This window comes from Falco cherrug, chromosome 8 (genome assembly GCF_023634085.1).
Source record: "Falco cherrug isolate bFalChe1 chromosome 8, bFalChe1.pri, whole genome shotgun sequence".
NCBI lineage: Eukaryota > Metazoa > Chordata > Aves > Falconiformes > Falconidae > Falco > Falco cherrug.
In genome coordinates, this window is record NC_073704.1 from 15,293,323 (window position 1) to 15,309,648 (window position 16,326).

General features: G+C 38.1%; 1 protein-coding gene across 5 annotated transcripts in view; it reads right to left on the bottom strand.

The window, feature by feature from the left end:
* The window catches only part of PARD3B (par-3 family cell polarity regulator beta), a 413,251-nt gene that overhangs the window by 372,807 nt on the left and 24,118 nt on the right, over positions 1-16,326 (bottom strand). For all 5 annotated transcript variants that reach the window (XM_055718425.1, XM_055718428.1, XM_055718426.1 and 2 more), the window contains exon 2: positions 13,320-13,421. In XM_055718425.1, the coding sequence (XP_055574400.1) occupies positions 13,320-13,421 (102 nt within the window). The remainder of the gene's footprint in view (positions 1-13,319; positions 13,422-16,326) is intronic.

Genomic DNA, 16,326 nt, shown 5'->3' on the forward strand with positions numbered 1-16,326 from the left:
GTATGTGGCCAATCACCAAGTTTTCTAAACTTTGAAGCAGCAAGCTAATCAGCGTAGCTGCAAAACCCTTTATGCTGCACCATAATCCTTTTCCACACTTTTTTTTTTTTTGTCCAAGGAGGTGAAAACCAACTGTTCTGCAGCATTTTTGATTTCATGAAAAAGGGCTTGTTGGTTGCCAATCTCCATTTAGACGAAGCAGTATATAAATTTTAAAAAGCCCACACACCTACCCTAAAACCTCATTTAAGAGCCATACCTGTGAGGCAGGACAAGAGGAGCCACCCAACAGGCACCTTCTCCTGGGGGAGCAGAGAGGACTCCAATGCTAGCGAGCTGGTTACAAGAGTTACATCCCAGAGTTGGAAGGTGCATGAAGTGGTATAGGACAGTTCTTAGAAATCTTAACTGAAGATGTATTAAGTATTTATTCGCATATTCCCTGCTAGCAACAAACAAATGGAATTTCTTTGAACAAAGGGCAGTGATGAGAATTAAGACTATGAAATGGCAGTGCAATCTCTGAAACAGCAAAGGCGGCCCAGTTCAACAAAGCAGTGCAGTGAAAGGAGTGAAAGATGGTCTTAATTTCCTAAGAACATTTTTTGTCCCCTTTTGGTATATTATTGGCTAGTAACACAATTTGAAAGTAATGTTCTTCCTGTAGTGGTTACAAGCAAAGAACAGGAACCTCAACTCCTTATACACCACAGTCACGATCTCTTCATGAACACTAGGAGCACCACCTTTGCCCTGCCCAGAACAACCGCTGCTTCTCACCCCTTCCAGCAGGCACAGAGCCCCTTAAAAGCAATTACCTTGGGAAACTGTTTCAGGTAAAAACAGCAAAGTTTTATGCTTGTGTCAGACTAGTTTAAACACAGGTCAGTTTATGTACTGTTCAAAGGGCAAGAACAGCAGGACTAGGGGGAGACAGACAACATCATCTCTTTTGAAAGCAAATGTACACTTAGGCTGGCTCAAGGCTGCCAGGATACCACAAAGCAAAATTAAACCTTCATTGTCTTTTCCTGTCCTACTGGAAGCACAGTCTTCATACGCTGAAGTAAAAGCCCCTTTTCCACAAACTGGGCTATATAAGCACAGCTGTACACAACTGCTGCCATCTTGTCTTTCACATGGGAAGACCAGGACAACATTCTAAAATGGTTATAGGGAAATGGGAATGTGAATCACTCATGACAGACAATAAAGAGACCACATATAGTTACAAGTCCTTTGCTGTATCTCAAGCTAGCTTTGAGAGGGCTGGAAGAACCAGCAAAGGTTTCTGAAGAAGGGATTCTGAACACAAAAATGCCGTACATATCTTTGCAGATTTTCATCTTCACAAAAACAAAAAAATACAGAGGGGAAAAAAAAGAACAAACCTTTGCTGAAGTGCACTTCATATTTTATTTCTTAGATTAACTGCTACCGTCTCCAAATGAATTTACTTTTCCACTTTTTGTTTACACAAGCCTCAACAGAATTTTAGCTACGAAGGTGTTATTTGAATTGCCGTTAAGCGCATGCTGCTACTATACAGAATAACGTAATAGAAGCTGACATCTAAAAGGAGAAATTAGATTTCTTCACCCCTTTATTCACCAGTTGCAATAACCAATTTGCAGGGAGAGGGGCCAGAAATAAGAAACACAGCTCTATACAAGGGTTATAAACAAAGCCAGTGAGTAGCTTTAGCTTTATATAGGTCTGACAACTTGAAACTAACAGACCACACATGATGACCAAAGCTCCTCACATAATACAAACCTACCTTCCGTAGTTTAGCTTCAGTGTCACAAAAGGTACATTAAAGTATCTTAAGACACCTAGCTCCTGTTGCTGTATTGTTTGTACATCTCACTCTCATTATTCTATACCAACCTATAGGAACTTCTTGATCCATACAGGTTTTTTCCTTACAGCTTTCATTGCTATGGGGCTGATATTAGATATAAATGAAAGTTTGGGAAAACTTCCTTAAAGGCTGAACATAAAACGATGTAAGAAGAGACACGCTATCTAAGAAAAACTTTTAAGAAGTGTTAATATAAAATGCATTAGCACCATATGAAAGACTCCTCAGATTTTAAACATGTAAAACAGGAAAATCTCAGTACTCTGAAATTCAGTTCTTTGATTTCTTATCAGTCGGTAATCTCTGTGTAGTCCCAGGAAGGCCTGAAATCATAACTTGAAAGTGCCACTAAAATGCCCTGCATCAAGCTAAACCTAGCAGTTTAAGCTTAGGACCTCAATCAACAACAAATGAGGACATTTCTCAGCAAAAGAGCAGCAAGTCCTCATCGCCTCTAATGCAGGTTCTTCCAAGAAAATGATTAGCAACTTGATTGCACTAACTTGATTGCACAATCTACCATAGTGTATTTTATTATCCTCTTGAGAATTATACCATAAAGTTAAAAATGCACTGGAAAAAGTGTACTTTAAAAAAAATATACACACTAATTACTGCAATTATTATAGCTGGCTAAATAATCATATATGAGTAGAACTTGAGTTCATCAAAAAGTTTTCCTTGATTTTTCAAGTAAAATAAGAGCAGATATGAAATTGTTTTATTAAACTGAGGACAGTAACAAAAAAAACCCCACAGATTTAAAACTAGCTACTTTTAGTTATTAAGAAATCACACACCACATGAGAAAATCCAGCTTTACAAAAACAGTGGTATATGGCCATGTACTATTTTTATACTGTCTAGGAAGCCACATAATGCACATCTGCGTACTTAATTGACTAGTTTTTCATGCATTTTTATCTTCAGTTTTGACTACTGCTTGTCTTCAACTCAGTTTTCACAAATCACCCACAAATGAAGCCTCCAACCAAGCTCCAGTGTACGTCAACTCCATTAATTGTAAGAAAAAAAATGTTACAGAATTACCTTTTGCCATATATTGTTTGCAACTGACATTCCCTGTCATTTTTCATAAGATAAATGTATTTTAAACATATGGGAAGTAAAGGCTATTTTTCATTCCCCAAGATTCAACCATAGTTATAAAGCACTTCTTTACCAAATATATTTATCCTACAGTTTCTCCCAGCACAGGAACCCAGGGTGAAATAGACCAAGGCCCCTTGAACTGAACAACCCAGAGACAGCCTCCAAGCCCTAAATTTTTTCCTCCAGTTCTAGCATTCTCCCCCAAAGAAGGAACAGCACAAGACCACTCAAAAGGCTGCAGTTTGCTGCAGCCGCTGTCTGGCCACAGAGACTGACCTAAGGCAAGCAGAGCGCAGTGAAGTTTACAGGACAGACTAGCACACAGCCTAGTCTTCTTGCACAAATCCCAACTCCCAACACCCAGAAAGGTGTGCCCATGCTGTGAGCTCAGGATGTCAACTATTGTTCCGGCTGTTTCTGAGAAAGGATGCTTCCTTCTCCACTGCAGCCCCTGCCCTTGGCACAGACAATGACAAGCATACTCTAATCTCCTTTGCTCTTCACACCACCTTTCACCCTCGTCCAAAATGCTTCTAAAAACGCATAAACTTCAGCGATCCTTCAGATTCAGTCATCCCATGTTGATTCTCAAATCTGAGTGATTTGAAGAATCGCTGTTGTTTTCAGATAACACGGTGAAATCCTGAAAGCTGCAAACCCTTCAAACCTGAGGAAAATACTGTTGACTTTCCTACTTTCAAAAAGCCACTTCCTTGTATCTAGTCTAAAAGCAATGCAAGCTTACTACGCTGAAACAATTTCCCAATACAGTACCAGGACAAACTCCAATTCCTTGGGCTGGAACACAGTCACTTCTGAAAAGGAATGAAATACAACACCAAACTTCACCTCCTTCACTGCTGTCTTCCACAACAAAGTATACCACAGTAGGCATTTGTAATTCTTGTATTGAAGGAGTGTTCAGAGCCCTAACTGGAAAACAGAATGAAAAGCCCCTTCCTCAATCCATTTGAGGGTAAATAGGACAAGTGAAATAATAACCATAGAATCATAGAATGGGTTGGGTTGGGAGGGACCTTTAAAGGCCATCTAGTCCAACCCCCCTGCAATAAGCACGAACATCTTCAACTAGATCAGGTTGCTCAGAGCCTTGTCCAACCCCACCTTGAATGTGTCCAGGGATTGGGCATTTACCACCTCTCTGGGCCACCTGTTCCAGTGTTTCACCACCCTCACTGTAACATTTCTTCCTTATATCTAGTCTAAATCTGCCCTCTTTTCATTCAAAACCATTACCCCTTGTCCTATCACAACAGACCCTGATGAAAAGTCTGTCCCCATCTTTCTTATAAGCTCCCTTTCAAGTACTGAAAGCTGCTATAAGGTCTCCCAGAAGCCTTCTCTTCTCCAGGCTGAACAATCCCAACTCTCTCAGCCTCCAAAGCTTATTATAAATAAACCACAATGTGGAAGGATTTAAGAGCTCAGCTTAGTTTATAGCAAGACAACCCACCAAATTATCTTTCCACAGCAAGGTTACATTATTTTCACAATGCATATCACTGCCTTGCTAAACATTAAGATGTGTGTGCTCATACTTAAGCACTTAAGCATCAACACGTGTATACAGAATTCCAAATATTTGTTACATCAAGGAAAATCATTAAGAAAGAATAAGCCTCTTCAACCAGGTTCTGCTTACCAAGAGAGATACTAAGCTCCTTTTCACCAGGACATTTGAATGCCCGTTCAGCCCACCATTTGTGACCAGATGCACTCTGAATGACCTCCCTCTCATTGTTTAAGGAACAGAATCTCAAACAGCTTCAGCTGTCAGATCACCAATTAGCTACAGTACTTAGCGCCCAGATGACAAAACACATTTTTCAGGTCGAGAGAAAGTGTTCTGGTTGCACAGCTGAGTACTCCCCCAAAATCAAGTGACTCAAGTCCCAAAGCTTCTGGCTGCTGTATATTTTTAATACTCCCTTTTTTTTTTTTAAATGCTAAAATACAAATCAGAAAATAGAGGGATCAACAGAAAATCAAATTAGAAAAGCACAAGTTTCAGATTTGCATGTCTTACATAAAAAGGATTTTAACTCCAAAATCCCCTTTTAGCATTTAAATAGGCAATCTTACTTCAAAACTATCAAGAATTTTATTAGTGTCACAGATCCACTGTCACTCTTAATTCTTTTTTTTTTTTTTTTAATCTGAAAAAAGTAATGGAATACTTATCACAAACGGAAAAACTGGTGGTTACAGATGTTCAAAGAGTTCACAGTTCTGAATGTTCAAACGCAAACATTACACTGGAAAAACTAAAAAGTTTGGAGTCCATCTGGTAAGAACCTTCATAACCAGATTTTTGCTTTTAAAGTAAGTAGAGCTAAAGTAAGTAACCCTTGCAGTATGTCCCAAGACAATATCTATGTTAAGAAAAATCAAATTATACAGCACTAAATATGTAAAAGTATATAATATTTTATAGAATAAATGGTTAATTTATGCATACACGCACTGTGCTATGGCTCTAAATCTATAAAACTGAATTTTCTTTAATAAGCTAAGCAACAGTTGACCAGGTGTCTGTTCTTAAAGCTATGAACTTATCTTGAAGCACGTTGCTAGACCTGAAGTTTATTACAAGAATGTTTCCAGTAACCAGAAGCACATGATAGTGTAATTGCACACCCCAGAATGTAATACCATACTTAAAAAATGGTTATTTTAATGATTACACTAATGAGTTCTGAACTTCCAACCTATGTGCATATAGTTTCATAATTACACAGCTTGAAATCCTCATCAGCAAATCCAGATGCTCCTGAAATCCAAATCATTTTATAATCTTGAATAATGCATGGCACCTCTGCAGCAAGAAATTAAAACAAATTTCATAAAAATGCAAAGCTTCATAATCTATATTCTAAAAAGAAACTGCATTAGTGAAATAGTGTTGTTTAATAAGTAGTAATGATGGTGATTTTTTTTTTGCCCCCCCCCCCCCCCCCGTTTGGTATTCACAGTTCAGATCCCACTTCAAAAATAAACAAACTCCTATCAAAATATCCTTTTTTATATATATAAATACATATATACACACACCCCTATATCTGATGGCTCACAGAATACCCTTCTACACAAGAGTGAAATCGGACATCTGTTTCCTAAACAAGCACTGGCTCAAAATGGCATAAATCCTTTTCTTCCTGAAAGGTGTGAAAACATTAAAAAAAAAAAAAAAAAAAAAAAAAGGCTGCACCTTGACTGGCTTTGCATCAAGAGCAAAAACAAAACTCCATCTTGCTTCAAAGGACCATCGAATCAAGGTCTACAGTTTTTCCATAAGAATGTCCCCCATCCCCAATGCCAGCCTTTGTTTTTAAACTGCAGATATAGCCTAGATAAACTCAACAGAGGTTTTAGCAAGCACTGGCACTGTCCTTTTGAACAAGTCAAAAAGCTGATGACTCGAGGGGACAGGCCATCATCACAGTCAGTGCAAAGGGATACATAATCCACTTTGATCTAGGATTTTCTTGTGTCTCACATTTCTGTTTTTTAATGTGCTGAAAAAGATAAATGAAGTATTTAAAGTATGCCCTTTCTAATATTTCCCTTCCTGGTAGACACATGACACAACTAATTATCAGACATCTGAGGAGTACTTATACTGGGACTCCCTTGATAGAACAGAAGTTACATGAAGGTTTCATCACAGTAATGGTTTGTCTTTCCATCTTCATTGCCCAAAACTAGCTACAAATATTTAAGTAAACAAATACTGTCAGCAGTAACAATTTCATATCCCAATAACTTTGATTGTGGGAAATTACAATTGAAACCTATTACAAATAATTTATACAAGGAAGAAATAGAATGTTCTAAATGTAACAAAGGCAGGAACACTGTTCTGGAGGTTGTAAACACATTATTCAAAATAAAAATTAAATCCATTTTAATTTTTAGCAATTTAGGGTTTAAAAGAAGAATTAATTATTAGTTATCCTTTTTACTAATCAAATATTAAGATTTCTGTTCATCCATAGGATCTCATTACTGAAACCACAAAATATGAACGCAAAACCAGAAGCAGTAAGGAAGAGACACAGAGACAAATATCTACACGTATTCTGGCAGAGATACTAACCACAGCCTAAAAATTATACTTTGAAAAAGAACATTAAAACCAAATCAAAGAACAACAGCCCTTACATACCAGTTTTGCCAAATCCTGCAACTTCATTTTTCCCCCATCTTGAACATACTAGGCTTTTTGATCTACTAATTCCCATTTTACCTCATTAGCACCAAGGAACTAAACATAAAAATTGGCTGCCTCTGGACAACAGTTCTATCAAACAAGGCATTCAAACTTATGGAAGTGTAACCAACACTCCGCCAGAAGCACTATATATCAAAAGTTGGAAGTGTGTATTTGCTGCAACCAGTTTAACAGTCAGTAAAAGCACATTAAAACAATAACTTGGTCATGGTATTAATCAACCAAACGTCATAAAACATTGAGAGTCAAAACTGTAGTCCAGAGCAACATTCATCATCTTATAAAGCAGCTATAATTACTCTTTTTTTTCTTTCTGTGATGCATGACTTTTTTTGGAGCAGATTTTATGAAAGACAGAGCATCCAAGTTACAACACAACAATCTGAACTATCCTGTGTCTACTGCACACTTAAAATATTACCTCCACATTATAGGCAACTAACGTCATTAAATTGCTTTCTTGCATCCTTATTCTTTATATCAAAGGGAATTTTTCCCTTTTTTTTTTTTTTTTTTAAAAAAGAAAACCTCTCCAGGAAACAGTTGACTAATATGCAACAACTTGTAGAGCAGCCTACATAAAAACCCACTGCAGCATATACTTCAATAGGTAAAAATTCGCAGCTGTAACTAAGTCTTACATATCTTGCTTTGTTTTTCCTAAAAGTGTAATATACAGTTGTATGAAAAACTGAAGAACAGAAAATTCACTTCTGCATTCCAGTTATCAGAAAGTTTCAAAACCCTAGAGAAAATGCTAAAATCTCAGTTACACAGAAGTCTAGAGTTTGAACCACATTTCTCTTACTTCAGTATGCATTACTTGCATGGATCATATATTTGAGAATCAAACCACGCAACAAAAGATCTGTAAAGCATGACATTCTCAGGTTCTGCTGACCCACTGGAAGGTAATTTAAACAAGCCAGCATCAAGGCCTCTGCCACTGATTTGCAGAGGAAGTTTTTAAAGCAGCAATGTACTAAGTCTCCGTTAAGAGAAATTCCCTCAGAACTCCACAGTCCCTTATTTATTTTTTAGACTACTGAGACACTCCTGCCCACTTGCCGTGTTATTTTGACTTCACTTTACCATTTTTTCAACCTGCTTGTAGAACTCATTTTCCTTATCACTGCATACTCTTCAGCCACACCTCCTCTACCTACCTAAAGTTACTTAAGTTCTGATTTCCTTCTCCATTTCATGAGGAAATAGATGGTTGGAGGGAAAAGAAACTGTCCAAAGGTGGAATTACTTCATTCATTGCTTAATTCAAATACATGTTGCACATTACAGCATGCCGTCACTTTCACAGCCAGAATGACAATCCTGAAGGTCTACAGAGTGAAACCCAGGTCAGCAAATAACTGCTGCTGTGTAAGTGCTATGCCCAGCCAGCCAGCGCTCCCAGTGACTAAACCTGCCTGGAAACAACGGAAAAGTTCAGAAGCCACTGACAGATGATGTCTGTCAGGTACCTGGAGAGACATTTCCTTTGCGTAATCACATTAATCTTGTAGTTTATTCCAAATGTTTTGTCATTTTGCTGAAAACTTCTCCCAAGCAGCCTCACACTCACAATGCCCTTACTGAAACTACAGCTACCTGCAAAGACCTCGTCTGAAGTAACCAAAGAGAGTTGCTTAATATCTTCTACAAAAACAACTTCAGTCTGCTCTTCCTTCTTACCAGAACATGCAGGGGCCCAATAACCATTCTGAACAGCTAGCAGCTGATTTCTCCAGCATTTGGAGACCTCCCAGGAGACATTTTCTCAGTATCTGATGTCTGCTGGTAGTGAACTGAGAAGGAAGAATTCATTGATTTTGCTATTTAATATTTCATTAAAAGCTTAGCTAAAATAATATCTGAACTACACTTAATTCATACCATTTATTTGATATTATCATTAGAAACACTTAAATGACAGTTACAGTCCCAACCAATCTTGCAACTATGTCACTGTTTCAGCATTTCATTGATGTTGCTTTGTCTCCTTCAAAGCTTCTGCTGCTGTTAAAGAACACAACTCATCTATATTTAACAAAAAAGATATGCAAGCAAAACCAATTTCTAAGACCATATTGACACCCTGCTATTTCAGTATCAGTGCAATGCCCATCACAATCACATACCATTTTTTTCCTTCCACTCCTAAAAAAATAACCACCACAAAATATCCCCACCATATACTTCAAGCTAAGTGGTAAGTAACTTAAACTGCTAACAAACAAGCTTCTGGAGAAGTTAAGCCTACATCACCTCCTAGGATGACAAGCCTCGGTCTCTTGCCAGCAACACTGGTCAGGAAATGGTATCTTTACATAAATGTTCAACAGCTTTGTGGGCCAGATAGTAGATACTGCATACTGCTTCTGCAAGCACGGTCTTACCAAAAACACTGAACAAAAAACCACGCACCCTGACAGCAGACCATCATCTGCTATTCCTGAAGGGCTCTGCTGATAGAAGTATACCCGTAACCATGTTTTCCTTGCATTTAATCCCATCAAAATATGAACATGTTAGCCAGGTTATACAGAAATTATATTTTCCCTGTAGACTTTTATTCAGAGAGCAGAAGTGTTCTGATTTTGGAGGTTAGCTTTAACTTCTGCTATAAACTAAGCAAGTTTTGACTTGCACTTCATTACATCTTTTTAGCCTTCCCCAGATGTGAGCATTTGAAAACATGACTAGATATAAAAATCAGAGGGAAACCTAGACGTGTACATCATTTACGCATTTAAGACATGTGCCAAGCACAGGCTCAATGTACTCAATGGTACGAAGAGAAACATTTTGTACTCATCTTCTGCACAGCATAATAGTTTTCCTAGGGCATTTTCTTCCTCACAAAAGGAGTAATTTCAAGAGGTAGAGATCTGTTAAGAACACTGTACAAAGAGGACTCCATTTATAGCTTTAACACATTAAAAGCAGACAATTTAAATAGCTTGTTTTTATTCAAATGATGAAATTTGGCGTTTTTAATTAATTAGATCCATCATTCAGAGTAATCAGGACATGAACCACTTGCTAGATTACTCAGTAACAAACTATTTTAAAACTATTCAATACTAGACTGGACTTCCAATTTGTGCCACAGATTATTGTTGAGGCAGTAGCAGCAAGGGGCTCTCACCGTAACACATTTCCAAAGTATTTTCACATGATACATGTTACGAAGTACATATGATACTAATTTAGACCTGGTTTACATGCAAATAGAACAAGCTACCCTCTCCAACACGCGTAACTGTGCGGTTGATAGCAATTAGCATCACCCACTGTACTGCCTATTTGCTGAATTTTGATTAATGTTGAGTTCCAGAGGAAATCATGAAGTTAACATAAGCAGAGCTCAGAAACATTGCCACCCCCAATAACGTGCATTATGCATTCCATCATTTCACAATTTTGGAAACTGACCATTTATTCCATCGTTTTGTTCCCTCTCAATCGTTTACTGACACAAGGCAGCACTTGCTACTTACCTCATGAGCGGCTGTGCCTTCTTAACAGTCTATTGTTAAGGACTGTTAAAAGCTTTAAAAATTCCAAATAAATTATATCTGATAGCGCTTTCTGATTCACTGCTTTGTTGCCACACTGAAAGAATTTCATTAGATAAGCAAGCATATTTCCCTTTGAAGAAAACATGCTAATTTACTGCTATCAAAGTACAATCTAGAGCAGCTTAACCTTCAAAAAAGCATCAGCTAGTCTCCTCTGCCACTAAAGTAAGAGCCTGATGGTCAGCAATGCCAAAACACGCCTTTGGTTAAAGGCACTCAGGTTAAGGGCAACACTTATTTTTATATGGAGTGACTGATTTCATGGGAGACTGCATTACTGGCTTAGATGCATAGGAAAAGATAACAACTGAGCAACAAAGCTGTAACCTATTCATTTAGTACACTTATAGATAATCATAACCAAAAAGAATCAGTGCACAGATAAATTACCAATTTTTTTTTTCATCTATTTAGAACTCTTAACACCAAATTAGGTATCGGGGCCATTAGACCTAAATATCTCCTCCCCTTTTTGCAAAGATTAAAGATCCCCTAGCCAATATTCTCAATATGGAACAGCACTGGTGAAGGATCAAAGGCTAACAGGCTACAATAAAACTATCAAAAATATCTGTAAGCCTTTTATAGGGCTGGCTCTTTGTTACCAGATCACACCAAACCTTTTAAGTAGGTAGTATGGACAACTTCTTACACATGCTATGGCACAATTCCGCTCAACTGAAAGAATTCTTTGACCTCTCAAGCAGCCATCCCCTTACACGATTACATGATTCTCCCCTAGTTTAATCAAAAAAACTGATTTGTCACTGCAGCTGCTGCTGTTCAGTAAGTCTTACTTACTGCTGTTTCACCAAGTCCTTCTGAAGAAAAGATGCCAGTGATGCATCACGTGTAATTGAGACATCACAGGAAGAGAAACCAAGGAGTTTGCTGTATTCCTAAACCACCCCAGACCACTTCAACAAGTAAGATTCCAGTTTTCCAGTGGTTTTTCCTCAAGGCAGCCTCAGAACTAGAGTCCCACCTAGTACTATCATAACAGAAGATGCTTAAACCCACAGCTGTGTATGAACTAGAAACCTAGAAACATAAGCAACACATACCTCAACCAGTGACACTCACCAATAAAGTATAGCAAAGGCTTTGACAACAAGTTAAAAAGTGGATGGTATATAAAATATTCTGCAAGCTACTGCTCATATCTGTGTAAGTATTCCTGTATTAGTACTTCAAATAGAGGAAATTCTGGGTGGACATGTTAATATTCATAAACTGATAAAACCAGTAACACATTTCCCTTTGATGTGGTATTTCATGATGTCTTATGCTTATAGTCTTCTCGTTTACATACAACAGGGTGACTCCTCAGAACCCAGCCTTGAGCCTCCAAACTGGAAAGAAGTCTAAAGGTGTTTTAAGTATACTTTCAGTAAATATGAACAAGCTAGAAACACATTTGATAAAAAAACCCATATACCAAACAGAGCTCCCTTGTTTTTAAGAATTCCACACAAACCACCATGACGCAACACTGAAGTACGCCTTAGACAATTTTCTAAGGTATGAGAAACAGCATCCTGTTAACCATAAGTTAATGTTAACCAAAATGTTGCATTTTGTATACAGCAAGCAGAAATGTTAGTTTCATATGCTGTTGACTCTTCAATGACGTAATACAAAATTATTTTTAAGTCACCAAGCATATGGCACTGTAAATAGATGAAGCCATTCAGCTGAAAGTACAGGCATATTCCGTATTTGGATCTTTAGTTTCAAGTCACTAGACATATTTTTTCCTCTGATTTTAAAAAAAAAAAAAAAAAAACAAAAACACAAACAGCAAAGTGTTATAGATTATACCCCTCCTCCTCTATGCTGAAGTCAGCCACCAATGCCCAAAATTAAACTTGCATGGTAATTACAAAAAATTAGAAGGGGCTTCTTTGCAGCTACTGCTTCTCTACCCAGAAAGGACATCTATGTTACTTGAATAGAAAGTTAGAAACTTCTAAATTGAAATTAATAACTGGCCTGCTTAGACTTTCAGTAGCAAACCACAGGAACGCCTCCTGAAATTTAACACACGACACAACTGTTCTTGTCATCACAGGATTTGCCCGTTTGTTTTGTCATACATTCAGCCATGACATATCAATGAGTCTCAAAATTTTAATTCTAAGCAAAGGAAGAGATTATAAAAAGATATTTTAAAGTGGCATAAAAAAAAAGATGTCTCATAAACCACACATTCCTTCACCACTAATTTCATACAGCAATAAAAAGAAACACAGAACTGCTTGAAAAGGTTAAGTCCTAAATCAGCTGCTAGGCTTCTCTGATTATTTTCATTGCTTTGGTCATGCTTTACACCTCTGCCCCCTCCAGTTCTACTCCAGAAAGAGAGCTATAGCACCTATGGGCAAAGGTGTTTAATTTAAGAATGTTTAACATCCACTTCACCTGTCAGGTGTCCAAGAAATGAGGAAGTAGCATTAGTTACTTTGAAAAGACACAGCAAAAGGCAAACCTAGTACTTTCATGCAAGCTCTACCTTATCTTTGTCTTCCACAACATCTGCCAGCACATCATCTGGGTCCAGAATTCCTCCATCTGTATATTCCAGGTGGTGAATATTTACCCAGGAAGTTGGATCCTGCAAAACAGACACAAGAACTCTTAACCTAACCTTGCATGGGTTTAATGCCATCAGACAAAGCAGCTTTGCATCCCATCTGCTTCCCACCCATTTTCCTCTTCAACAGTGAGGTAGAAGCTTGGAGCCACTACCCAGAAATTGAAAGAGAATGAAAACTACAGACACATAACAAGACACTACATATAGAAAACTACGCAAAAGATCTTTAAAATTTATATTTCCCTTTCCTTATCATTCTTTACTTCAGTTAAACAGTTAATAAAAAATAAGGAGAAATCAAACTGTCTTCATTCTACAACATTTTATGGTTGAAATATTTGGGTTATTATGAGCACAGACACTTGAATAGATGTAGTATGGACATGCATCACTCCTGACAGTTTCAGGAGAGGAGCATGTATACCTATATCTATACATACAAAAAACACCCATCACTTCTTTCTGAGGAGGTATGTCAGGCTATTGTGGCAAAAGCCAAATTAATAGAATAAATATATCCCAGTTTGTTTTCACAAATAAACACTCAAATTCCAATGCAACACTGTGTACCATTATTAATAGGGACCATGTTAGTTTTCAAAAATTAATGCTTTCCTCAAATATTAACAACTCCATTTCAGTAACTGGGAGCCATCTTCCACTGACCCTGAAACCAAAAGTCTCAGAGCACACTACTCAACAACAAATTCTCCCTGACACGAAAGACAAATCAGGAAGCAGACACAGTCTGTAACCACTGCCCCCAAACCACACCAGCTACCTGTGTACATGTAACTTGCAAGGGCGACAGGCTAAGTGGTAGTTATGTTTGAACTGCCTTAGCTAACATTTGAACATGTACCCTACTTAGGGACAGCTATTGCTATTTAAGAAGCACGTGGCAGCTTATTGAGGCGTAGCAACAATTTGAGTACTCTACAGTATCAGCATCGATAAATGTTGAATTGGCACATCTTCTTTAACACACTGAAGAAAGGAAACGAGCTCAGTTAAGACTGCAAAACATGTTGGCATCCTCTATCCAATACTATGGAGACTGGCCAGAACATGCTAAAATTAAGGGTCAAGAAACTGGCATGCACACATGTAGCTTTGAGAAAGGTTTCAGAAATGTACAAAGAAAGATGAGCACTGCTCACATGCAATACACAAACCAAACAAATCCATTTATATTACATCTATATCTCCAATCCCTGTTTCCTAGTCAAGTCTAATTAGATCACAGTTCTCAGAAGCAAAGTGAAGCACAACTGATACACTATACAATGTCCCTTCCCTCAAGTTTGGATATTCCCCATGTAATGAAGCCACTGAGAAGTAGGGATACTCTACTCCATGTTTATTTGTGGGCACTCCATAACTTTGGCCATCAACTGATGCAGAAAGCAGATAAATCAGATTTATTCCATCACAGGTACAAATGCAGATCAATTGGATTACGCCTTTTTTTTATTGTATCATTAATAGGCAGCAGCCAAAAAACAACTAGAAAACCCTCATACCACAACCACCCTAGCATTCTCATAGCATTACCTAGGTCAGTCAATCATGCCACCGTCAACTTTGCTGGTGAACTCTAAAAAATGTTTTTCCTATTCTGACCCATCTAGCTTCCACAGTTCAGTTTCAATTCTTCCACAGACATGTACTGGCTTGGGCTGGGATACAGTCAGTTTTCTTCATAATAGCTTGCATGGTGCTACATTTTGGATTTGTGGCTAACAGTACTGATAACACAGGGATGTTTGTGCTGTTGCTGAACAGTGCTTACACAGCACCGAAGTCCTCCCCATTTCTCACACTGACCCTCCTAGCGAGCAGGCTGGGGGTGCACAAGAAGATGAGAGGGGACACAGCCAGGCACTGAACCCCAACTGACCGAAGGGATATCCCATATTATGACTGTGCTCAGCAATAAAAGCTGGGGGAAGGGCGGGGGGTGGGGTGGGGTGGGGGGGTGGTGTAAGAGTTGTGTGTGCAGCTTTTGTTTTACCTATTAAACTATCTTTAATTCAGCCCATGAGTTCTCATTTGTACTGTTACGATTCTTCTCCCCAGCCCACGGGTGAGGACCGAGTAAGCAGCTGTGTGGGGCTTGGCTGCCTTCGGTTAACTCACAGCCTTTTTACCCTCTTACACTTATCTTAGTGTGAAGTGTATCTAAACTACAGTATGGCTGAATGACAACCACCCAACTAAGCACATGAAGTACCTCTCTCTGTAACACATCTATTTAATCTGTAATTTATCTCTACAGTTACTTCACTTCATGCTGAAACCATTCATTTGTGAAACAGCAAGTATTTGTTCATTCCAGGTATCCGGTGTTCAAAATTACAAAATTTAACAAAAATCAATTAGCATGCTTTTGTCTCTGCTAAGTGATGAAGTGTAGACAACTATTACAGCTCAAAGCTCTATTGTAAAGCCCATGGTTTAAGTATTTTTACAATAACCACAAAATTCTAAGATGAAATGGCAGAGAGGAAACATACCTCTGTGCAACAAGCAAATATGTCAACTTAGATCAAATAATTTACCTAATGCAGAAACCTTATAAAAAAGTATCGCTTCACCCTACAATAAACTTACAAAATATTATTCCCTCAAAATGGAATGCATCAGTAGACTCATAGAATCATTTAAGTTAGGAGAAGACCTCTGAGATCAAGTCCAACCACTAACCCAGGACTGCCAAGCCCATCACTATAGCATGTCACTAAGCACCACATCTACTTTTTTTTTTAAACACCTCCAAGGATGATGATTCTACCACCTCCCCTGGCAGCCTGTTCCAATGCTTGATCACCCTTGCAGTGAAGAAGTTTTTTATAACGTTCAATCTCAAGCTCCCCTTGGTGCAACTTGAGGCCAGTTCCCTTTCTGCTGTTGCTTGTTTTCT